The following is a 25472-nucleotide window of genomic DNA, read 5'->3' as shown; positions in this document are numbered from 1 at the left end:
GTGTGTAATAGTTTAGCTACTGTCTTGTGTTTATATGCCACCCATTGTATGTTTTCAATTTAAAACGTTTATGAAACTTAAGCCTGTGAAGTAAGGAAGTGATTATTTTAATGTAGTAAATAGCACTAGACTAGACCTGAGGAATAGTTTTAAAATTGTTCTTTTAATGCTTCATTATTTAAAATATTAACCCATTTTGAATAACTAAAAGTTTTAATATACCTTAAATTTGAATACTAAACAAGAAAAGGAAAAAGTACCTATCATTTATCTGTTACATTTCATTGATCCTAAAACTATTTTTTTTTTTTTTACATTATAGCAAAAATACTGTGTGTCACCTTATATGGAGGGCTCTAAATTCAGTGTCATTATTGTTCTTCAGTCTATCATATGCATAGGAAAACAAGAACATGAAATAGAATCATGTATTTTCCTCATTTCAGACCAAGGGTTGAAGGAAGTAGGCTGACGTGAGATTAGTGGGTGGATAGACCAGTTTCTCAAGAGGATGCTGAGACTTTGTAGATGATCAAGAGACCCTTTTCCTGTGATTGAGAGCTATGGGCCTACTCTGAACCTCAACATGGGAGAATATAGTGATGAAGCAAGAGACTGACACTAATCCTGGCCCTCATGCACCAGCATACCACTGCACCCACACACTAACACACATGTTTATGTATCACATATGTACACACATGTTTATGTATCACATATGTACACATGCAAAAAGAAAGAAGACTTTTGAAAAAGAGCCATGCAATATAACATTTCAGTACCACTTTTCTAGTCAGTCCCAAACACTCCTACTAAAAGGTCCTCCTCTACTAATATTATATTTAGAATACCATTCTCTGTTTACCTGTGTATAGAATTATATTGCATTAAGAAATACATTTAAGGTATTTTCTTTTTTTTTTTTGTTGTTGTTGTTGTGTTTTTGAGACAGGGTTTCTCTGTATAGCCCTGGCTGTCCTGAAACTCACTCTGTAGACCAGGCTGGCCTCGAACTCAGAAATCCACCTGCCTCTGCCTCCCAAGTGCTGGGATTAAAGGCGTGCGCCACCACTGCCCGGCTTAAGGTATTTTCAATTGTAGGATTCCTTTAACTTCTTCTATCAGTTGTGCCCAGCCATAGAGAGAGGGCTAGGGAGAGGGAGATGGGGAGGGGCAAGGGAGGGGCAGAGAGGAAGAGGGAGGAAGGGGAGAGAAGCCAGTGTAGGATAAATGGTAGTATACAATTTTGTGTTTGATATGGGTTCAACAAAAATAGCTATCTCCCTTAGAGAAAGTGGGATTGATACGAGGTAAAATTTTAAAACTTACCTAGTGCATTCAGTTGAATGTTGTTTCTTAATAGGCTAGACAGTGAGTTTAGCACTTTGAATGAATATTATTTCTAAGACAAATCTTGTGGAAGTACAAATAATAGAAAATCCATATAACCTAAGAATTCCTAGATCTGTGTTAGGAATGTAGTCTTTTGGGAGAGAACATGAAGTTAGGAAGATTTAATTAATATGCTTATTAATATAGATAGATTCCACCTTTGAGCCCAATCTTAACTTCTTTTACTTGAGGGGTCAAAGGTGTTCCAAGTATGGAAACATCTTGGCAGGGACATGAAAATTGGAGATAGTACTATAAACTGTTTAATGAATTTTTAATTTTGTATTTTAGACATATTTTACATTTATTGTTTACATCAGTTGTTTGAGATAGTTTTATTATTTTTCTTTTGTGAGCGAGGAATCAAAGAGGTTTTAAAACATTAGGTGTGAGGTCCTTAGGATTGAACTGATCGGGGCAGAGAGACAGCTCAGCGTTAAGAGCCGCTATTGCTCTTGCAGAGGACGCAGGTTTGCTTCTCAGCACCCATAGGGTGCTCACAACTGCCTGTAGCTCCAGTTCTGGGAGATCTGCTACCTTCTGACCTCATTGGGCATCAGCCACTCAAGTGGTCCAAAAATGTGCAGGCAAAACACTCTTATACATAAAAATCCTTAAATCTACAAACAAGTAAGATTGAATTAATCATGTTGATTGTAAAGAATAAATCTTTTTACTCAAATTCTTTTAAATGAACTTTGATTCAGAAGAATGGTCGAGACTTATTCATGGGCTAAAAAAAGATTTTATATTAAATGCAAAACAAAGTTATTTGTTACATTTATTATTAAAATATAATGTTGAATTACTTAACATTTTCCATTTTATGCATGCATGTGTGCATGTGTGTGTGACTGTAGATTTGTGAACATGATTGTGGGTGCCTGTGGAGGCCAGAGGTGTCTGATGTCCTGTAGTTAAAGATACAGGGAGTTGTGAACCATGTGATCTGAGTGGTTCCAAACTTCTATCCTCTGGTATGTGATCTTAACCACAGAGCATTTCTTTAGTCCTGCTTTGTGAATTTGTCTTCAACTGTGTAAAATGTGCTAATCCTATTGATTATTTTAGTTGTGTATTATATTTTTAAAATTTTATTTAGTTCTTTCAGGTCAGGTGCTACTTTGATATATTTTTTCTTAGTGGATATTAAAAAAAAGTTATGGATCTGGAGAGATGGCTCTACAGTTAAGAGCACTTGCTGCTCTTCCAGAGGACCAGAGTTTGATTCGCAGCACCCACATGACTGCTCACAACCATCTTAATTACACAATAGTTCCTGGGGATCGATACCTTCTGGCCTCTGCAGGTACCTGGCACCCATGTGCTGCATGGACATGCATTCAGGCAAGACACTTAGACAGTAAAGTGAAACAAAAGACATTTTAAAAATGCATTTACAGAGTATTTAAAAACAATACTCTGTTTATTGTTTTAAAGCCATTTCTGGAAATGTAAACATTTGAAATCTGTGGTCTGAATTTTCTGTAATTTCTGTGGGTCTTGGTTAGTATGTAGTTGTGCTTGATTATTGTTGGCTGTTGTCTGGACATTTGATCTAAAATTAACTTTCAGAAGTATGTCGAAGCTTATAGCCAATGTCATCTTTTTAAAAGAGCTTTGGCTTTAGAGTACCTAGGTAGAATGTCAGTCTACATCTTAATAAACAAAACAGGCTTCATATTTCAGAATTCATGCTTTAGTTATATCATCGTTACAGTAAATCTCTGTCACATTAAACCAATGTCTGCATTTATGAGCTTCAAATCTAAACATTCCTTTGTCTTTTGACTGGTTTCCATATAGTTCTCTTATTGGAATATGAACACAAAACATAGTTCAACATTGCTTTACAGAATTCTTTACTATTATTAATTATTATGGCCAAGGACTTGCTGCTCTCCACTCTTCCGAAGGGCATGTTGTCTTTGGGAAAGGAAATGTTTCATTTTGCTGGGCATTAGTTTGGAGCTGATGGTTTCTCATACTACCTACCTTTAATGTTCTCAAGCGTGTGCCCCTTTTCTCCTCTCGTTTCCCTGTTGAGTTCATTCTCAACTCTAACCCCTTCCAGCCATCATTTCTAATAAATTTCTTGGCTTTTTTTCCTATCTGTATAGCTACTGCCTTTGTTAGGTGTTTATTATGTCTGACTTGGGATTATTTATGTATTCTAGTATGTTCTCATTAAGGGCAGAGATTTTCTCAATTATTATCCCCACTCCTAAACATAACTACCAGCTCTTCCTCACACAGTGCTAATATCTGAATCTTTGCAGTGTGTTAGGTTCTGTCATAATAAACACTGTATGTGTCTTAGCTGATGGAAACTGATGGAGATACTGTAACTGATGGTGGTGTTATTTTCATTTTGTAGAGGGGAAAACAAGGTACAGAGCAATTATTTAAGTTGCCCAAAGTCACACACAGTTAGCACACAGTGTCATTAGAATTTTGACCCGGAAATTTTCTCTAGTGCTATACCTGTACTTACAGCTAGAACACATTTAATTTGTCTTTAAGGTAAATGTATTTTGTTGTTGTTTCACTAGGAAGGGCTGCTTTCTTTTCTCTGGTGTACTCTACCCCTTATGAAATACATTTTTCTGCTCATGCTGTCCATGATATTATTCACCTCCACCCCTTTAAGTCACCTTCACACTAAGTCTGCTCAGTTTTCAGTCTCAGTTTAGGTTTTACATGAATAAAGGCTTAGGTTAACATTAGTTCCATTTTTCTTTGCATTTCAAAGCACTTTGCTTAGTTCTAGTACTTGTCTGATTTTATAGTTCTGTCAGTACTTTACTCAAGCTAGATTGTAACCTCTTTGAAGGCAAGACTATTCCTGTTAACATATGAGCCTGTAGTATGGTGTAGTATTGCTCAAAGCTTATAAAATGGTTGTTTTCAATTTTTAATTGCATATTATTTATTTCCTTAATTATTTCTTTTAAAAATAATTATGTTTTATTTATGTATGTTGTGGATACACATGTGCCATGTGTGAAGATCAGAGGACATCTTTAGGGAGTTGGTTCTCTTTCCATTGTGGGTTCTGAGGATTGAACTCAAGTACTTTTACCCAATAAGCTGTCCTTAGATTGGTAGTTCTTTAACTTACAAACATACTCTTCCTTATTAGAGTGCGGGCCTCTTTCTGTATGTATCTGTCCATTGTGAGCTTTCATGTCCCACTCTCCTCTCCATGGTCTGTTGGTTGCCTTTCTTTTCTCTGTCCTTTCACAAAAATTTAAGAACAGATTTTGAGTCCAAGTGGATCAGAAGTCAATGTTTTAGATTCAGATTCAGTGTGTCCTAATTTTATGACGTGGTTTCAACTACCTTTAGATTTTAGAAAACAGAAATCATGCCTGTAAGATGACAGACTTGCCTTTCTTGACTACTTAGAAGAATGGAAATCTGTGAATTCTATAAGGAAAAACATGTTTTGTGTTAGATTCTTTCTCATAAATAAATAGTCTTCAAGTCTCTATCTACTGACTTAAATATAGGTATTGCATTGTTTGCTTTATAGGAATATATTGTTAGAAAACTTGGTGTCGGTGTTATGAAATGTAGCTATTGTTAGTAGCATTTGACTTTTAAGGTTTTATACTTATGGCCTCAATTGTCTTCTAGATCTTAGAAGTCAGACAATGTTAATGGAGAGAAAAACTCAGGAATTTTATTGAATTGACTTGTGTGTTGACTGTATATTTTTAAGCACTTCAGCCATCAGTGAAGGTAGTTTGTGTCCAGGTAGATGTCTAAAATTCCGACTTTATTCACAATGAGATACAAATAGCTGGATTACTTGGGAAAATGCTAGATGGCATGAGGAAGTGAATATGGCCATTAGTTGAGCTTTATTTTGAAATGGTGCTTATTAAAACAGCCATGTCCTGTGGGTCTTAGGAAAATCTGGTGTCCCTGTCCCCTCAGAAGTCTTGTTGAAGGAAGCTGCTCACTCATTCACTTGTTCTGTCGACTTGCTACCTTTCCTGGAGTCAGACACTTGTGTATCTGGTCACTTAGACTTTTTGTCTTCTTCATAGACAGATTTTAAAAGTCTTGGTCTGAAACGAAATTTAAAGGAGAAAACAAAATGCAAGTTTAGAACATATCTATCATATGTCAGGCACAGTATTAGGCATCAGTGATACGGAGATGAAGAAGACAGGGTCCCGTTTTCATGGTGAGGGGCAAATGCACTGTGTGGATTGTGGATGAGTGCAGCAGATACTTGATACTCTCCTTGAAGGGAAAAATCAGGCAAAAATCAGGCAAAGAAGACTTCTAAGATAGAGTTGCTGGATTGTGATTCTGACTGGCACAGTTGAAAGCTGAAGGGAGATATATTAATTACTTTGTTAGCACACAATAGGTGTGAGGAAGGACCAATCTGACTTCTATCCCAAGAAGTCAAATAAAAGATGGCTGTGAGTGGCCATGTGGGTGCCTGGTTCTCCATGAGAGTACCAAGTACTCTTAACAGAGAGCCTTCTCTGCGGCTTTGATTTGGTTTTTGGAATAAGTTCTCATTAAATAACCCAGGTTGGCCTGGAACTATAGTCTTTTGGCTTCAGCCTGGGACTATAGATGTGTGCTATGATGCTTGCCTAGGAAGACTCCTTTTCAGCAGCAGCAGCAACATGTAAAGACACAGTGCAGTGTGAGAGCATGTGAATTAACACTTTATAAGTGGGAGATGGTCAGATACTTGTCATTTCACAGTTCAACCTGATTAATGTTAGAGTTTCTTCAGCACATAGAATCTGTGCTTGGTGGCATGTGAGCCTGACTCGGCAGGAACCAAGACCTGAGCGGCTTCAGTATCATACTGTAGAATTTGGTACCAAACCTTGAGTCCTTTCTCCCACCCCCAAAGTATTTTAAGCACATGCAGCTCTGTGTCATCTTGTTAAAATCCCAGTGGCTTAATACTTAATGTGACCAAGCTTTGATTCAAGAACGGACAGGTAGATTTTTACCATTCTGAGGGAAGACTTATAGAAAAAAGTATACATGATATGTGGGAGTTAACACACGCATACAACACCATCTGCTCATAATACTGTAACCTAACATTTAATGATTCCATTCTCTAAACAATACTTAGCACAAATTAAACATATCTGCTTTGAAACTATCTGAAATAATAAAACCTTTGAGAACCCTGGGTTTTTACATCTGGTAACATGTATGTAGTAGGTATTCCAAATTTTGAAAACCTATGAAATCTGAAACACTTCTGTACCCAAGTACTTCATGCAGCATGCACTCAACCTGTAAAGAGGCATGTCAACTATTCTTTTTTTTTTTTTTTAAATTTATATGAGCTGTCTTCAGACAAACCAGAAGAGGGCATTGGATCCCATTACAGATGGTTGTGAGCCACCATGTGGTTGCTGGGAATTGAACTCAGGACCTCTGACAGAGCAGTCAGTGCTTTTAACCACTGAGCCATCTCTCTAGCCCATATGAACTATTCGTAATGAATGAATTTTGTCTCAGTTATGAAAAAAGAAAATGACCATTTGGAGAATTTTATGGTTTTTGACATCTTAGAATAATTTTAATTATGGAAGCATATAACAAATAAAGTAAAGCTCTTTTATTTTTCCTTTGCAGTAAGAAAAGTGGAAAACAGCCATTACAGAATAATGAGGTAAAAATTTCAAATGACCTATTTTTGGGGGTGGTTTGCATTATTTAATCAATTTTGTTGGCTAAAACAGAATTTTAGAGTTAGAGTACAAGTTTTAAAATCTCACTTCCATTCTACTACAAATGAGATTCTATTACAGGAATTCTCTTTTAAGAGTCTTGCCTAGTGTCTTCTAGTGTTACTTGTATTGTTCATTGAAAACACTCTTCTAAGGAGACAGTTATTAACCCTGTTAGATTTAGCCTGTGAGGACTTGCTGCCCGTGTGGCTTTGTTTTTCTCTCTTTTGAGACAGGATCTCACAATATGTACAGTCTTAAACCCTTCATCCTCCTGCCTCAGCCTCCTTAGTGCAGAGGTTAACATGTGTAACACTTTGATTAGAAACTTTTTCTTTAAATATTTATTATATTGAAATCATTTTATCTTTTAAAAAATTCTGTATACATGTCTCTGGACCTATCCTAGAATCTCCTTAGACATTGTGCTTAAAATAGAGTGTAGTTACCCAAAGGAGGTTTTTAACTAGCGCGAAATACAACACCATTAAATTACTTGATATGAGCACCATATTGCTAATATTCAGCCTAACATTGATATTATTTGTTTTGTTGTAACTATTGTTCATATTGTTATTGGTAAAGTATAATCTGTAGGTATCTTTTGATCTTTCTGATAACAGATCCTCTAATTCTGTACTTACCAATTGACTTTTTAAAATAGTAGCTTTATTTACACTCATTTTAATAGTCATCAAGTCCAATAGTTGTTAGTATATTTATCATAGAATTGAATGGTTGTTACCACGCCCTTAAACTTATTGTTGGTAGCGAGTGGGCTCCGAGGTTGCGTCTTGCCCAGGTGGATCTCCACAGTCCCCAGTGCCCATCTGAGTGCTCCTGCAACATTCCTGGTGCCACACCATGTGCCTCAGCTCCAGCTCAGCTTGCCAGCTGAGAGAGTGGGGCTGGGACAGCTACATTTGCTCACTTGGCCTACAAAACATTCTATTAAAGATCATTACACAAAAGCTGTGGTGAACCTTCAGATCCAGAAAGACAATCCCAAGGTTGACATGGAGGATCTGGGAGATACGGCAACGTACTGAAGCTGCTGGAGGTCTGAGAGTTCCCTATCTGTCGTGGAGTTCACATAGCAGCTTTTATATTCACTGCATCAGCCTCGCTATTGAAACATCGTGGTGAACATTCGTTCAACGAAGAAAAAAGAAAAAGCTAAACCAACCTCATGGTCTAGGAGTTAGTTTGGTCTTATAAAGATCTATTCCTTTGAAATATAGTTATATCTTAGCATATAGTTGTATCTCAAGGTTAACAAATTCTCAAAATCATGTACATGCCAATTATACCTGTACGCTTAAAGAAAAATTACCTTTTCATATTACTCAGTTAGCCTGGAGAATAATAGAGTATGATGAGCTTGCACTGATTTATTACAGCATAGGAGAAACAGACCATGACCTTGACTGTCCTTGTGGCTGATATGACCTGCTTGTGTGTTTCAGTGTTTCAGTCAGAATTAAAGAAATGATATTCCCTTTGAAGCCAGCCAGATAAGATCAACAATAAAAGGAGCAACAACTTAAAAAGAATTACTTCTAAGTTCCCTCCCTCCCCCATGTCTCATGCCTAGTAGCACGCACCCTTGTTACCATTGTTTCCCCACCCGCTGGCAACCGTTTCTCTACTGCTTGTCTATTGATTTGCCTGCTCTGGGGCATTTAATATTAATACGATCATTCAGTATGTAATGTGTGGTCTTGTAGGCTTTTCACTTGGCATAATGTTTTCAAGGTTCCTTCATGTTGTTACTATGACCATATTGTATTCCATTTCATGCTTAGTAGTAATCTGTTGTGTAGGGTTATATCACCAGGTAAGGGATTTTTACATTGTTAACATAAACATAAAGCTTATGAGTAATGCAGCTGTGGTCTATAACTTAGTATGGAATTTGAGGTTATGTAGTAACTAAGTTGACATTTTTTTCAAATAAATGGTATTTATCCCTGTGTCAATTTATTGGCTTTAATATCTGTACTATTAGTATAGTTTTGAATGTAATTCTTATACCTAGTATGCATTACCATATAGGTTATTACATGCAAGTTTAATTTGCTTTCTTTTTCTTCCTTAAAATTATTTCTAGAATTGACTAATAAGCACCAAAATGATTATTACCCTGTTACATCCCTTAAGCCCCACTTGCTTCTTTCTGTCTTGGTCTGTCATCTCTCTCTTTGTCCACTGTGACTATCAAATTGTAACAAAACATAGTTCTTCATTAAGGCCACCTTCCCCATCCTCCCTGCCCCCATCCCCATTTTTTATTTGAGACAAGGTCTCGATTTGTAGCCTTGGCTGGCTTGGAACTTGATATATAGACCAGGCTGGCATTGAACTCACAGAGGTCTGTCTACCTCTGCCTCCTGGGTGTTGGGTTTAGAGGCAGGCCCCACTATGCCTGACCTACTAGAGAGGGCAGAGTTAGAAGGACAACTGGAGGGAATGGTTCTCCCTTTTCACCCCATGGTTGACTCGGGTTTGGAAAGGGCTGGGAAGGATGTGTTCTGTGTACCTTGTAGATTTTGGGTTTCTCTTTCCTCGTCTCCCAGTCTAAGGATAGTAAAGGAAATACTCCTACCAAAAGCTGTAGATGCCACTGTGTCCTCATCTTTGTAGAAGGTTGTAGTTCTGTTTTCTTGCACCTTTGAAAACAAATTTCTAAGGGAGAAGCCATTATCTTATCTCAAATCTCTGTCCTGACAACAAATTTTCAATCCTATCTGTCCTCCTACCCTCTCTCTCCCTCCCCCTTCCCCTCCCCCTCTCTTATTTTTTTCTAGACAGGGCTTCTCTGTGCAGCCCCAGCTGTCCTGGCACTCTCTGTAGAGCACACTGGCCTAAAACTCAAGAGCTCCACCTGCCTCTGCCTCTCCTCCAGAATGCTGGGATTAAAGGTGGGAGCCACCATTGCCCAGCAGATGTTTCTTAAAATTAGGAAAGTCATGTTTAGGATTTTTAAAAAAGTTTCTTTTTATTAAGACTTGGAGGCTAGGGGTGCAGGACAGTGGTGGTGGTGGGGCTGTGCCTACCATGCATGAAGTCTTGGGTTCAACCCTGTCACTGCGAAGGATAAACCAAGTCAGTAGATACTTGGTCTTTCTTACTCTGCGCTTCTCAGAGCTTCAGCCACACTGGGCGCCTTGTCCCTTGATTTCCACTCGCTTATGTTCCTCTCTCAGAGAGCATGCCTCATTTCTCTTTTCACCTGTTAGGTAATTCCATTTTCTTGGAGTCTGTGTGAATACGGTGAGCTGCTCAAGTGTGTGCTATAAATTCAGCTGTCCATCTTCACAGTGTGGTCCTGTGATCACTGTGCATTTGTTGCCGTTCCCTTAAATGTGGTTCAGAAATCATTGTATTGTTGCAGCTATCTTAAACGTGGCTCTTTAAACACTGCATTTGTTGCAGCTACCATCTGAAAAAGGTGTTTTTTTTTTTTCCTCTCTCTACATGTAGAAAGAAGGAAAGAAAGAGCGAGCTGTGGTCGACAAAGTGTTTTTTTCAAGGCTCTCACAGATCCTAAAAATTATGGTTCCTAGAACATTTTGTAAAGAGGTAAGTCTTAAGAAATTATAATAGTAAATGTTCAACTTTCCATTTTTATGACTATTTAGAACAATCAGTCCTAGCAATTCAGGTAAGACGTTTTTGTGTAGGTAAAGAAGACTATTAAATAATGTCTCTAGATTATCACCAATACTGATGATGTGACATTTCATACTTGTCACTTTTTAACATCGTTTTACCTAGTAGAAGTGTATGAAAATTACTTATTATATGGACTTGCTGGATTAGCACCTGCATGCTTCATGTGGTTTTAGTCTTTTTTTCCCTTAGCCTTTATCCTCTCCTGTCTTCCTTGGTTTGTTTCATGTGTCCTCAGGACACAGCTACGTTTGCTATTCTAGACATTCCCTCCCTCTCTTCCACAGAGCTCTGCTTGCTTTTCTTGTCTAACTTTTGCCTTAAAAGCTCAAGTTGAAAGCCCTTAGAAAATCCAGACAGTATAAGAGACTTTTTATTTAACAAGCTGAACCTGATTTATTCAGTTTGTACAAAATTTTAAGCTTGTTGTTTAGTTAATGTAGTAATCATTACCAGTGTTCTTTATTAAAGTAGCATATTAAAAATAAATAAGAAAATCACAATATGCCAAGCCAGAAAATCTTAAGTTACCCATCTAGTTTCTGCTATTGATTGTGAATTACTTGACCTGCCTTTGAATTCTAAATGAGATCTTTAGTTAAAGGCTCTATAAGGTCTTTAACATACATGTTATAATTTTAAGTTCCCTTTAAACTCTGTTAAAATTTATTATAGATAAAATACACATAAGATGTAAATAAATATTGTTAGAATAGAACTCTGAAATTTAACCAAAAACATTACCAAATTATTGCTTCTTTTAACATTCTGCATTGCATTTAGTTTACTTTCCCTGGTTTATTTTAGACAGGCTACTTGCTACTTATTGCTGTTATGCTGGTATCTCGAACATACTGTGATGTTTGGATGATTCAAAATGGGACGCTGATTGAAAGGTACTTGTCAGTTCACTTTTTTCTTGTGTGAAATAGTAGTTTGCCTGTATTTAAGCATTGTTGTTCTAAACAAACAAACAAACAAACAAACAAACCCAAAAAACAGGAGGGTGGGTAAATGCACTGAAGTCCAGTTATGTGTTGTTCATCTATATACACAGTTGGGGAGGTATTTTCTTGTGTCAGACACTATGGATCGTGATGGTAGGGACCTATACCAGTGAACAGGAGACATTCTGTGTTAGTCCTTGCTGAGCTGGCATTGTGTAAAGGGGTAAAGACAAGTACCCCCAAAAATTAAAGTGTAGTGTAACAGGCACTAATACAAAATTAAATTTAGGCAACTGTTAGTGTCTAAAATTAATAACTTGGAGGAAAATATCAAAACATTTGATGAGTCATATGGAGTGATTAGTAGTAAAAGAAAAAAACAGACTTTTCTGATTCTAAAGTTAATTTTTTAATGTTTTTATAGATTATATTTCCAACAGTATCTTAATCACTACAATTGAAAATTTTGGATTTAAAGTTGAAAAATGGCAGTTGGGATATTTCAGATTGTTGCAACACTCATTTGTCTGTTAATGAATTTACTGTTATTATAATATGAATGATAAGGTAAACATTTTTATTGGAATTCTGTTTCATAGAATGCAGTGTTTTATCACATATGTATTAAAATAAATAATTTATGGTAACTTTTTGGATAATGTACCCACACTTTTGAAATCTTTTAAAATAATATTTTTCATTTATGTATCCTTGATCTTGAAGCATGCTTTATGCCTATGATTTCTGACTCATTTGTGTAGGAAAGTGAAAAAGAATGCTTGCTTAAGATAAAAGCCCTATGTAAACATGTATGGGTAAATTATGTAGGCTTGTAAATTCAGCACACATCTCCCTGAGTTGATGTGCCTTTTTTGAAGGCTCTGTGGCTTTAGAGTAGGTTTGTTCCCTGCTTTGGAAGGAGAGAAGTCACTTGTGCTTGTCTCCTCGGTGCCATTCTACAGTGTTTGGTTGCCAGGATTTATTGGCTACGTGATACTGTGTATTGTTGGAGCTAAGCTACAGGCTGTGCTTTGTAGTTGCTCTTGTGTACAGCTTCTTGCTTGTTCTGCAGTTGATTAATTACAGGTTTTGTTTGCCCACTGTTCTGACTCAGCTCCAGGTTTTTACAGTTCTGTCAAATCTCTACAGTATGTATGATGTAATTTTGCCAAGCACAAGCCTGCACAACAGTGTTAAGTTTGCATTCCTGTTTTCACCCCATCCTGTGTCTCTGTAGATTCCTGTGTGCCTGAGTCTTTTATTGTTATATTTCCTTTTTCTTTCTCATTTTGGTAGACATAGTCTTTTTCTGAGAAGGGAGTGTAATTTGGAGCCGTTGTGGATCTGAAAATGTCTTTCTCTGTTCACACTTCAGTGATAATTGAGCTGTGTTTATGCATTCCAATTGAAAATTATTTGTCATTAGACCTTGAAACTGTCACTCTGCAGCTTGGCTGCAGGATGTAGAATCATATGTACCATCTTAAGAATTGCTGATGCCTGGGCCTCACTCAAGATCTCTGGTTTAATTAGCTTTGAGATATCAGGTGATTGTAATTTGCAGCAAGGTTTGAAAATCACCTATCATATCTATCATTCTATTACCTAGAAACTTTCTCCACACTTTCCAGAGAATTTTTGGTATAACTTTATTTCCAAGATCTAACGCGCCCCCCTTCGAGCCTTGCATTCGTGGAGAAATCACGAGACGCAGAGATCAGGTAGTTACTGCAAAATGAGGCTTTTTAATCTGTCTCACACACGTGGGGAAACGCAGAGAGGCGCGGAAGGGGAGAGCTGAGGAAGGGGTCCGGCTTAAGTACAGTCTAGAGTGACGTATTCACTTCTGATTGGCTGTTCGCTCACCACCCAATATTATGCCTCGGGATTGGCAGTGACTAAGGCACGCCTATCTGCCTAGCAACTGCGCAGATAATTGTTTACATCTGGAGAAGACACGCGGCCAGCGCCATCTAGGAAATGCAAATGTGTAGCCACTGAAACAGCGGATCACTACACCAAGAACCATTTTTTTTTAAGGATTCTTATTTTTATAGTAGTCATACTTACAGTTTAGGATTTTTTTTTTTAAATTTCTGAAGCCATTCTTTTTTTCTTAGTTATTTTTGTTTGTTTTGTTACTAGTGCCCAGTATTATTTCTGTGTCCTTAATAGTTCTTGTTCATGCCGGGCAATGGTGGCGCACACCTTTAATCCCAGCACTTGGGAGGCAGAGGCAGGCGGATTTCTGAGTTCGAGGCCAGCCTGGTCTACAGAGTGAATAGTCCTTGTTCATGGTAAAAGATTTTCTTAAACAGCTTGAGACTCTTGGCTGTAAATTCATACTTAAAAGTGAAGACTTTAAAAACCACTTAAGACTTGTTCATCTCTATTCTAAGGTTTCTATTGAAGGTGCCTATAGGAGTCTTAAGTGTATGCATATGTGTGCATGTGCAATAATATTTTTGCTCATGCTCTGTTTATGAAAGCTATAAACTCAAGTAGTTTGAGACCTTAGTATGATAGGTAACCAGAAGACATTTCTAACCTTCCATATGATTTGTAAAGCTTCATATTTTTTCCTTGATAAGTTTATTGATAATTTTAAGTGTCTATTACAGTTTTTGCAAATAGTACTGTATTTGTGTGTAGTAAAAGTATACAGTTTATGCCCACTACAAATATTATATTATTTGGATAGAATCACATAAAGAATGGTACAGAATTGAATATTACTTTATCTCTTAAAGAATAGAATGAAAAATTATGTTCTTAAAGTTTTTTCCTTTCAAATATTATACATTCAGTAATTTGTATGTACTAGGTTTTCTATCTTTTTTATTGAATTGATTTTCTTTCATACTTAGTAACAGAAAATTAATTGCCAAGACTAGGTGGTTTGTAATTTAATTGATGATGATGGTCATAAGTCAGTTTGTAATTCTGTTAGCCTAGTATTCAGTTTTAATTTTTAATTTGGAAACTGAAAAAAAATGTTTTCTACAAGTTTTCTTGGTGTTTTATTTTATTTAAAACAATTCTTCTGGAGTTGATGTGATGTGGGCTGGCATATACCTGTAATCCCAGCTTTACAGAGTCCGAGGCAGGAGGACAGCACAGCTGGGGCCAGCCTGCACTCTGTTACAAGACTCTGTCTAAAGTAAAATAAAATAAAATAAAAATTTTAATACGTTTTCACAGAGTACGCTTTGAGATTTTGGTAGCCTTTGCCGTTTTCCCTGGTTATGGCATCTCTTCACACCACTAGAAAGTAATTAAAACAACTTCCTACGCAGTACAGGTTTTGAGTTTCAGTCATATGTGGGACTTTGACACTTGGTTAAGTACAAATACGTATTAATTGCTTAGTTAAAAAGATTTAAATATTGCAGGACAAAAATGCAGAACAATTTTATTTGAAAAATTATTACTTTTTTGTCTCAAAGTTATACTGTGAATAAATTTGTCTTTTCCTTTTTGGCTCTTCTAAGTAGGTTTAGTGTTCTTAGAGATTTGTCAGTGTCATTACTGTGCTGCATTTTATGTTTTCATATCTAAGGCTTATTTGTTAGTAATGGTTGAGAAGTGTGTAGACCGGGCACAGTCATCTGTAGGGATGAAACTAGTGATGCCACAGTGTGGAGAGATGAGGATCCTTCCTCACTGTGCTCTCTGTCCAACCACAGAGATGTGAGCATTGCCATCTGTTTTGTTATGAGCATTACTTTAATAGTACCAAACTATCTTTTATAGTGTCCTTGAGTCTTTGGGAGTAACAGTGACTTGATCACTCTTTCTTAATTACTTTTCTTTTGCAGTGGAATAATAAGCAGAAGTGTGGCTTTATTCAAGGAGTCATTTTTTAAGTTCATAGCAGCTACTCCACTGGTAAAGAGTGCACAGTGATGGGTGGATGGCATGCGCAGTACCACATGCTCTGTGTAGCCTCAAGTGGGTCACAGCTTGGGCATCGCTAAAGCTTGTTGGTTTTCTATACTTTGAATCAATTGTAATTGAAACTTACAAAATTGAAACTTACAAGCTTTTTTTTTTTTTTTTTTTGCAGTGTTCTAATTCTTGTTTAAAATAGAATCATTGCTATAAACAATATCTTTGTACTGTTTCATTTTCCCCTTATGGTTCAGCTTTTTAAAGACCAGCATTTCTTTTTAATCAAGAATTGAAGAAAAATTGTGTATTCTTTTTTTTTTTTTTCCATTAGTATAAGGTAACAATTCCTAAAAGTTTTCTCAAGAAAATAGAGCATGCTCTAAAGCCCTTTTTGATTTTTATATATTAGAATCTTTGAAAAGATCTTTGGTAAAGATGTTTGATAGCTTTGTTTAATCCAGATTTTCTCAAATTTATTCACCTCCTCCCTCATAAAAAATAAATTATTTCCTTATATACCAGTCAGCTATTTGGGAGACCTAGGCAAGTTGTTTGCTGAAGTGTTTCTCAATATAAATATTATGCATGTTCTCAGTATATAGATATTTGCAGTATATCTGTATATAGTTATAAAATTACATTTGGGAATATTAATAAAACTTCTCTGAAAAGAAAGTTCTTATGTGTGGTCACACCATACAAGATCATACACACACACACACACACACACACACACACACACACACACACACACAATATACTTATATCATAATGGCTTTCAAACCCTTATTAGGATTTATTTTTATTTTATGGTTTTTGCTTGCATGAGTCTGTGTGCACCATACGCATGCCTAGTGCTCGCAGAGGCTAGAAGAGAGTTGCACAGTTGTGAGCCACTGTGTGGGTGCTGGACTAAACCTGATTTCTCTGCAGGAGCAGCAAATGCTCTTTATTGCCAAGCCATCTCTCCAGCCCCAACTTTCAAACCCTTAAATAAAGTAGTGGAACCCTTATTTTAGATTCTTAATATGTATTTTAAAAGCAGGTAAATGCATAAAACAGACAAAAAGCAGATAAAAGAGGAACTGCTTTTGTTGAACTGTGTTGAGACCTGAAGCTTTTACAGACTGATTTTAATTCTTTTCTCATGTGCCAGCCAGTCTCAGGATTGGCCAGCCAGGACCTACTGGTCTCATTACTCACCTTAATTTCTTTTTTTCTTTTTTCTTTTTCTTTTCTTTTTTCTTTCTTTCTTTCTTTCTTTTTTTTTTTAAGAGAGGGTCTCAGTATGTAGCCCTAGCTGACCTGAATCTCAATATGTAGACCATCTTGGCCTCAAACTCAGAAAGTCTGCCTGCCTCTGACGGCTAGGATTAAAGGTGTGCACACATCATACTTTTTTTTTTTTTTTTTTTTTTAAGAGGCAAAGCTTTACTAGAGTCTAGTCAGGCTGTCTTGGTTACTCATAATCCATTGGTGAAAACATTGAGTAGTTTCAACAAGAACTTGGACCCATAAAGCCTACACAGCTTACTCTCTGCCCTTTCCAGCTGGCTGAGGTAGGCTTTCTGCCATCATTAACTCAATCCAGTGAGATCAAGGATGCTAAACTATTTAAAACAAACAAATACTACTTTGGTTTAATCTGTAATATCCCAGAATTCCTGGGTGTTGTAACCCAGAATCTTGCACATGCTAACTAAGCATGTGTCCTACTTCTGCAGTTCTACCCAGGCCCTCTATCTGTGGCCCTTAGTTACCTTTTTCTTCATCTTGTCATCTGCAGCCAAGTTCAAGCAAGTTGTTAAAATGGTTCAAAACTTGTAAACATGTTTGTAAGATTTCTTTTCATTTTTTTCCTTATTACTTAATAACACAGTAGAAATCACCAAGAATGGTTTTAGAGCTCTAGGTTTTCTAGTGTTACATTTGGCTTCTTTTGCAACTAATGCATTGCATGTGGTGGTTTGCAGTGGCATCATTGGTCGTAGCAGTAAAGATTTCAAGAGATACTTATTCAACTTCATCGCTGCCATGCCTCTTGTAAGTGCACTTCTTTAGAACACTTCTTTGGGAGTACTTTACACCTCATTAAATCTTGAATTTGTACTAGATTCGTGATGCTAAATTCTAATTTTGTGTTAAATTTTGTAGTTTAGCTTCTAATTTTTTCAGTGTAAACACACTTAATAGAACACTTTACAATTTTGTTTGGCTTGGTTTTATTTATGTTAGTATGTGTGTAACACATATATGTATGTCGTTTTTTTTCCCTCTGTTTTCTAGCTTTTTCCCCTCTGCTTTCCTCCCGTCCCCTCCCTTCCTTTCTCTCTTCTTCTTTTCCTTTCCACTCTCTCCTGACCAGGTTTCTCCAGTGTTTAATCACATTCCGTTAAATGGCGATAGCGCCTCTCCTACTTGGGGCAACAGAAAACATTTCCAGATTGTGAAGTTGGGAGTAAAATGGGCAGATCATCCAGGAATTATTGATTGAAAACATAAACAATTGTAACTTGAACCACTGTTTTTTTTATTAGATATTTTATTTACACTTCAGATGCCATCCCCTTTCACCATCCCCCCCCCTTAGAAAACCCCTATCCCATGCCCCCTTTTCCTTTTTGCATTTATACATTTTTTAAAAAATGTTAATCATAGGCTTTGTAAGTTTGGTATTGCTCAATCAGAGGTGTAACCCAACTTGAACCACTGTTAAACTAGAGTGTATTCTCCGAATTAATTAGAAATTACTATAGCCTAAAACCCAAGTGGTTTTCTTACCTTAGTCTTTATTTTTTATTTTCATGGTCCTATATGACTTTTAATGTCCAAATTTGGGAGGAGAAAAGTTTCCTTGAGATATCTAATTAATTCTAGTTTAATAAAGCTTGAGGATGGGTATACATAATTTTTAGGCTTTTCAAATGAAAAATTAATATAAAAGTGACAGGAATCAAAGGTTGGAAACACTATAAGAACATTTTTTTTATTAGATATTTTATTTACACTTCAGATGCCATCCCCTTTCCCCATTCCCCCCCCTTAGAAAACGCCTATCCCATGCCCCCTTTTCCTTTTTGCATTTATATATTTTTTTTAAAATAATGTTAATCATAAGCGTTATAAGTTTGGAATTGTTCAATCAGAGGTGTAACCCATTGACCAACCTAGATATAACAACTATCTTTGACTGGTGGAGATACATGAATATCTGCCTCCCTGTCTCCCCCCTCTTTCTCTCTTTCATCACCTAGCTTCTCCTCTCCTTCTTCTTTTCCTCTTCTTACTCCTTTTCTTCCTCTCAGTACTCCTCCTACCTTAGCTCCTCCTACACATCACCCTTCCTGTTAAAATGAAACTTTTCTCTCAAAATACAATTAGAGCATAATTATGTCAATTTGTACCAATGAGGTACAAGATAGTCCTAATACCCCGTCCATCCTTTTGTTGACTAATATAAGAACATTTTTAATAAAGTAGTTTAAACAAAACTGGAAGGATTGATTTAATTGTGAGGTAGACTAGTAAAGTGGTTCTAGAATAATCTGGAAAGTAGCATATAAACTCAGAGTTTAAACCAGAAGCACATGGATTGTGACTGGAAGCCACTGTCCAGGCTGTAGTGTGGATATGCGGACAGAGAAGCTAGGGCCTGGACGTGTGCAGCCTCTGTCGGGGAGACAGCGGAAAGGTTTGCATCTCAGAATAATATTTTAAAACTAAGCTCCAAGTAAGGGCTAAATAGCAATAATTAACTACATGTGGCCTAGCTTATATTTTTGCAGTTATAAAATCTAAATAAAACAGGACTGATGTGCAGTATGGCCTGAGTTATGAAAATCAGAACCTGTAGACTCAGAAACTAATAGAGAAATAAATTACAATTTAGTAAGTAGACGTTGAAGCAAAACCAGTAATCAATCCTCTTGTTTGATTAGATCTCTCTGGTGAATAACTTCTTGAAGTACGGGCTGAACGAGCTGAAGCTGTGCTTCCGAGTGCGGCTCACTCGACACCTCTATGAGGAGTACCTCCAGTAAGTGAGACCATTGGGCAAAAGGCCTGTGATAGTAGGCGTTTTCTTGTTTACTGGATTGCTTCTCAAGGAAATGGCTCTTCCGTCAGGAGTACATTGGGAGTGATTTGCCAGAGGTGGGCTCTAATCTTAGCACTCCCGTTAGCCACCAAGTCTCCCTTCCCAGGGCTCGCTTCCCCATGGCTGACGTAAGTTAGGACAGTCCTTAGACCGTCCACACTGGTCTGCTTGTGTCATGCTGTAGGCAGTATATGAGTATGCATGCTCTCTGTACTCACTTGTTTGAAATCACCTTCTAATTGCTGTTTCAGAGCTTTCACCTATTATAAAATGGGCAACCTGGATAACAGAATAGCAAACCCAGACCAGCTGCTTACACAGGATGTAGAAAAATTTTGTAACAGTGTAGTTGATCTGTATTCAAATCTTAGTAAGGTAAGTTTACCTACTTAAAAAAATTATATTGTTGTATTTTGAATCTGAACAAATTTATATAGAATTGGTTGAGTGGAAGGGAATAGCATGTAAAGAATGTTTTAAAAAGAAAATTAGGACAGCTATAATCATTTTAATTATATGATCAGTTTAAAATATTATTTTCATCAGCTGTTTGACTTAGAATTGAAATTAGTATCTTAGAAAAGTTTTATAAGAATTGTGTGGACTGATTTCAGACAAGTATTTTTCTTGTCTGTTTACTTCTAGCACTTCTTGCAGGTTGACTTTTTAACTTATATTTCAAATTACATATCCATTAAATGAGACAAGGCACTTTCTGTTTCTCTTCTTTAATGTCATCCTATGTGAAGAAAGTAACTGTGTAAAAATGTGTACACATGTGTGTATGTGTGCATAAGTGTGAGTGTGTGAGTGAGTGTGTGTGTGTGAGTAAGTGAGTGAGTGACTGTGTGTGTTCTTGTGCATGCATTTTGAATGTGTTTGCACAAGCAGCTTTGGATTTCAGTTCTCACACTCTCCCCGGATTGGAGATAGTGTCTCTCTTCCTGTTCGTTGCTGTGTCTGAGGTAGTGGCTCACAAGCTTCTGGTGGTTTTATAGTCTCAGTTTCTTATCTCCTGAGAGGAACATGCTGAGATTACAGATGCTTGTTCTTGGTGTTCAGGACTTATGTGAGTTTTGAAGATCAGGACTTAGGTGGTCAGGTGTTCGTGGCAAACACCTTTACCCACTGAGTCATTTCTCTAGGGTCTCTCTCTTCAGGTTTATTAATAGATCTATGAAGCTGATTTTGAGAGAAACTGTTACATAGCCTTTTCCTCTTGGCACTTGAACAAATGTGTAGCTCATAAAGTGTCATTCCTTCAATAAAGAAACATTCTGAAATTAATTATAATCTTTCTATGCACTGTAGTACAGTCTCTGTTTTAAACATCAATTTAGTTCCTGACTTAAATTATAAATATTATTTTTGCCCAGTAACTTTTATATATATTTGAATTGAAATTTTACTTGTTTGCTTGGTTAGTTGTTTTTTGTTATTTTGTTTTTTCTCTGTTTTGGCCTTGGCTATCTGAGAACTGACTGTATAGACCAGGCTGACCTCAAACTCAGAGATCAGCTTGCCTCTGCCTCCTGAGTGCTGGGATTAAAGGTGTGTGCCGCCACCACCTGGCAGAATTTTAAAGTGTTTTGTTTCTTAATAATATGTAAGAGAAATGGAAATGTACATCTTGGTATGAGCCAATTCATAAAGTAAGACATTTGTATTAGTACTTATGTATTTGACTTCAAATAAATAAACAAAATTTGGGTTCCTTGAAAAAGATTAAAATACATCCTGCTTTTGAAACACTGGTTGAATTGGTTCTCAGTGAATAGCAGTATGTAAATGTATAGAAACTTGAGTATTTTTATCATCAAATAAGCTTCATAGACTCACTTGATTATTTCATTTATGTAATTGTTGGTAAGACCCTTTCATTTTACAGATGTTACCAGAAAAGTGTGATGCAGATTTGGAATTATAACTCAAGTAATTTTGTTTAACATATTTATATTATTGTGTTATTGAGTAATTCTCCTGATAGAACTGTCTTAGTGATGAAGAGAAATATTTCTTACACTTGATGGTCAATAGTTATCATTTGGTATATCTCCATGTCAAATTTCTTAAGAACTTTATTTATTTATTTTTGTATATTCATTGGTCTAAGCACTATTACAGTCTAATTATTATACATAGTGAGAGTTCCACATATTATGTATTAAATATTGAATTGTATTTTATATTTGACATCTTGTATTAGTTGTCAGTCTAGGCAAACTAGTTCTTAGATCTAATTCTGTATATTCTAATGTTTATTTTACAGCCATTTTTAGATATAGTTTTGTATATTTTCAAGTTAACAAGTGCAATTGGAGCTCAGGTGAGTTCATTTTTATTTTTGTGTATGTATTTGCGTGTATACATGTGTGTACACACACAGACACACACACTTGTGCGTGTGTGGATGTTATAGGACAGCTTGTAGGAGTTTTATATTCTTTCACCATGTAGAGTCCTAGAGATTAAACTCAACCTTGGCAAAAAGTGTCTTTACCCACTGAGCCATCTTGCTACCCCTGTTCCACATTTTAAAATCTACAATATTGTGTTTTGATCAGTGTGAAGATCTAAGAATTTTTTTTAACCTTGGAAACATATGATACCTAATATGATCTGATTATAAAATAATACTATACTGGAGGCTCTAAAATAAGTTCCTAATTTGGCTTTTTAAATTAGATACATCATTTTTTTTTCTAGCAATAATAACCAGAAGTAGTTAAACAAACATTGCATACATTGAACACACATGCACTTATTATTGTAAAGTAATGCTAATGAGAGGTTTGGCAGCAACTAATTTTAATAAAAAATTAGGATAGTATCAGCAGTACTCAGAATGAAATACTAGTTTCAGAAGTATTTTATAACGATAACTTGTTGGCCAGCCCCTGAGCCTTATTTTCTCTCTGATATGTGTGGTGACAAAAGCTTTAAGTCTTTTTTTTTTTTTTTTTTAAAGATTTATTTTTTTTATGTATGTGAGTACACTGTCTCTGTCTTCAGACACACCAGAAGAAGGCACCAGATCCCATTACACATGGTTGTGAGCCACCATGTGGTTGCTGGGAATTGATGGACTGGAAGTGTAAGTTTATGATGAGATGAGCTAAAGAAGGAACCTAGAAGACTGCTAACATTCAAATAGAGTATAAAATAGCTCTGAGAATTGTTGTGGGCTCTTGAGAGAACAGTAAGTTGGGTTCCAGCAGAAGAGCGTTAGGTAACAGAAGGTAAGTCCAGGAGAGGTTTTAGGTGGTCAGTTGTTGGGGACGGAGTTGTAGGAGTTAGGGATGACAGTAGAAGTATAGAGACTAGCATGTGATTTTCCAGGAAGAAAGAAAAAGAGAGGAATAAGAAGAGGCTGAGCTTCTCTGGAGTCAGTTACTTACAGACCTCCATGTGGATTTTCTTACCTATCCTTGAGTGGTACATCATTCTCCTTGATTAACCCCAGGGCCCAGCAAGCATGATGGCCTACTTGCTTGTCTCTGGACTGTTCCTAACTCGGCTCAGAAGACCCATTGGTAAGATGACAATTATGGAACAGAAGTATGAAGGAGAATATAGATACGTTAATTCACGGCTTATCACTAACAGGTAAGGAGAGACATTTGAGGACAGTAATGACATGTTAGTCTTGTGGATATTGATGTCATTTATATTGACTTGAAATTATAACAATATAGGTACTAAATAGTGTGGATTTTTACTTGTTTTGAAAATAAGCATTATGAAGAGTATTAGTTTTGTAAAGTAGAAATCCTGCATGTTTCAAGTACTCTTATTAGCTAGCTGTGTAGTTTCCTCGATTTACCTCTTCATGTGTTTTATTGGCTGATTTTCTGTGAATTTCATTTTAAAATTTAGTCATGATAGTATTCAACTTTTTGTACTTACTCAACAAAACTTCTGCCTTAATTTATCTGCAGGCATTTTAAAATTGTGACTGTTTTGCAGTGTTCAGTAATTCTGGTTTTTCAGATAGTTTTTTTTTGTTGTTGTTGTTTTGTTTTGTTTTGAGGGGAGAAAGAATAGAGTGCTGGGCATTGAGCCTCAGGATCTCTTGAATGCAGGCCAGAACTGCATTCTGAACAGTTTTGAGATCTAAAATAAGGAGAAAAAAAATGTAGCCATTGAAGCCATCCATTTTAGTTTCAATTTCTACCTATTAATTATAAACTATGTGATTTTAGCGAGTTATTCGTAGCTTCTTTTCTTATAGATGGATGATGAGTTGTTATGATGATTAACTGTATGCCTGCGTCTGGCTCACGTTTTCATCAGGAGCTAAGGTGCTCTGTACATTTTCTTGTGCCTATCTGCCAACTTTAAATCAATATCAAGGGTCCTAGTACTTAATGTAATACTGTGTAGGCTACTCTATAGGAAGCCACAGAATTACTTAGGAGATTACTCTTTTAATAGTTTCCTCTTCCCTTTCTTATATTGATTTTATATGTAGAGTTTCATGTTCTAGGGAGGCAGGGGGATAGTGAGTATAATTAGGGGAAAAAAGGTGTTTGTGGTATGCTTTTACTAGAAAACAAGCATGTTCCCATAGTAGAGGCATTGGTTGTATCATGTAAGGACCCTTAGGACAGTGCAGTCACAGCAGGATTGGAGCTGTGGCTTGCTGATATTCTCTTGGCTCTGCCCTGTATTGTAACCATCCCTTTCTTCTGATTAACTCTTGTGATCACAGAACGCCAAAACAGCTGCAAGCTTTACCACCAGAAACAAAAAGAAGAAACTACTTCTTGCTGTTTCTTTAAGAGACCCTGCCCCCTCCCCTCTTCTCTTTTTTCATCATCTTACTCTTTCTTGGGTCTTACTTTTCTTTCTTTGTCTTACTATGTAACCCAGGCTGGCTTTGAACTTGCAATTCTTCTGCCTTAGTGTACTGAGTACTGAGGTTTTACATTTTCACTTTGATTATATATCGTGTGCACACGTGCATAAATGTGCCCATGTGGAGGTCTCAGTTCTCTCCTTCCACCTTTTGGAGTTCTGGGATGGAATTGGGTTGGTCAGGCCTGCATTCCAGTGCTGCCCAGCCCTCTCACAAGCGCCCACATACATTCTTAATGTGTCTAGGCTGTGGTGCTTAGGCTTCTATGTAGATGCTTATTTTCTGGTCCTATAAGAAGTACGTGTGGAGGCTAGAAAGATGGCCCTGCAGTTCAGAGTATTTATGACTTGCAGAACATCTGGATTCAATTTCTAGTAACCACATGATGGCTCACGACCATCTGTAACTTATACTTTACTTGGGCAGTTCTCGTCATGCTTACAGGACAGAGAGACTATAAACTTTAGGTTAGAAAGGAGCGATAATTTAGCTTCTGAACTATGCTTGTTATGTGAATGTAAAGAATTTACCTAAATGGCATTTGAGCTTCCTTTATCTGTATGGTACTGTTTTTCCCCGCTGAGGATATTTGTGGCCCTGTAGGCCCATTTGTGCTCTCGGGGGAAATTGTTTAAGGACAACTGTGGTGCTGGAAATAGAACAGCTTTGGTGCATTTAGACTCCTGGTGGCACTGTGTGGCAAAGCATCACTACTTGTATTTTTCTGTTATTTTCTGCCTCTTTATCTGGTCTAGGTCTGTATTTCAACTCATGGTCCATAATGTCTGTCCTAGCCTAATCTTTCTCTATAATAAGGTGTCTTCTGCCTCTTCTGCCTTATTTACAGTTTGTGAGTATGTGCTCACTCGTCTTTAACAGCCAGGTTCTAC

The 25472-nt window shown here is 36.7% G+C and overlaps 1 protein-coding gene across 2 annotated transcripts in view; it reads left to right on the top strand.

Annotated features, from left to right (window-relative positions):
* Abcd3 (ATP binding cassette subfamily D member 3) overlaps positions 1-25472 on the top strand; it is a 51291-nt gene that overhangs the window by 8700 nt on the left and 17119 nt on the right. The window contains exons 2-9 of one of the 2 annotated variants that reach the window (XM_034500119.2): positions 7024-7060; positions 10602-10700; positions 11598-11686; positions 17602-17671; positions 19567-19664; positions 19976-20099; positions 21994-22050; positions 23188-23330. In XM_034500119.2, coding sequence (XP_034356010.1) covers positions 7024-7060; positions 10602-10700; positions 11598-11686; positions 17602-17671; positions 19567-19664; positions 19976-20099; positions 21994-22050; positions 23188-23330 — 717 coding nt within the window. The remainder of the gene's footprint in view (positions 1-7023; positions 7061-10601; positions 10701-11597; positions 11687-17601; positions 17672-19566; positions 19665-19975; positions 20100-21993; positions 22051-23187; positions 23331-25472) is intronic. The other variant, XM_076933197.1, reaches the window with a different exon arrangement.

This window comes from Arvicanthis niloticus, chromosome 4 (genome assembly GCF_011762505.2).
Source record: "Arvicanthis niloticus isolate mArvNil1 chromosome 4, mArvNil1.pat.X, whole genome shotgun sequence".
NCBI lineage: Eukaryota > Metazoa > Chordata > Mammalia > Rodentia > Muridae > Arvicanthis > Arvicanthis niloticus.
This window is presented reverse-complemented; position numbering and strand designations above follow the sequence as displayed.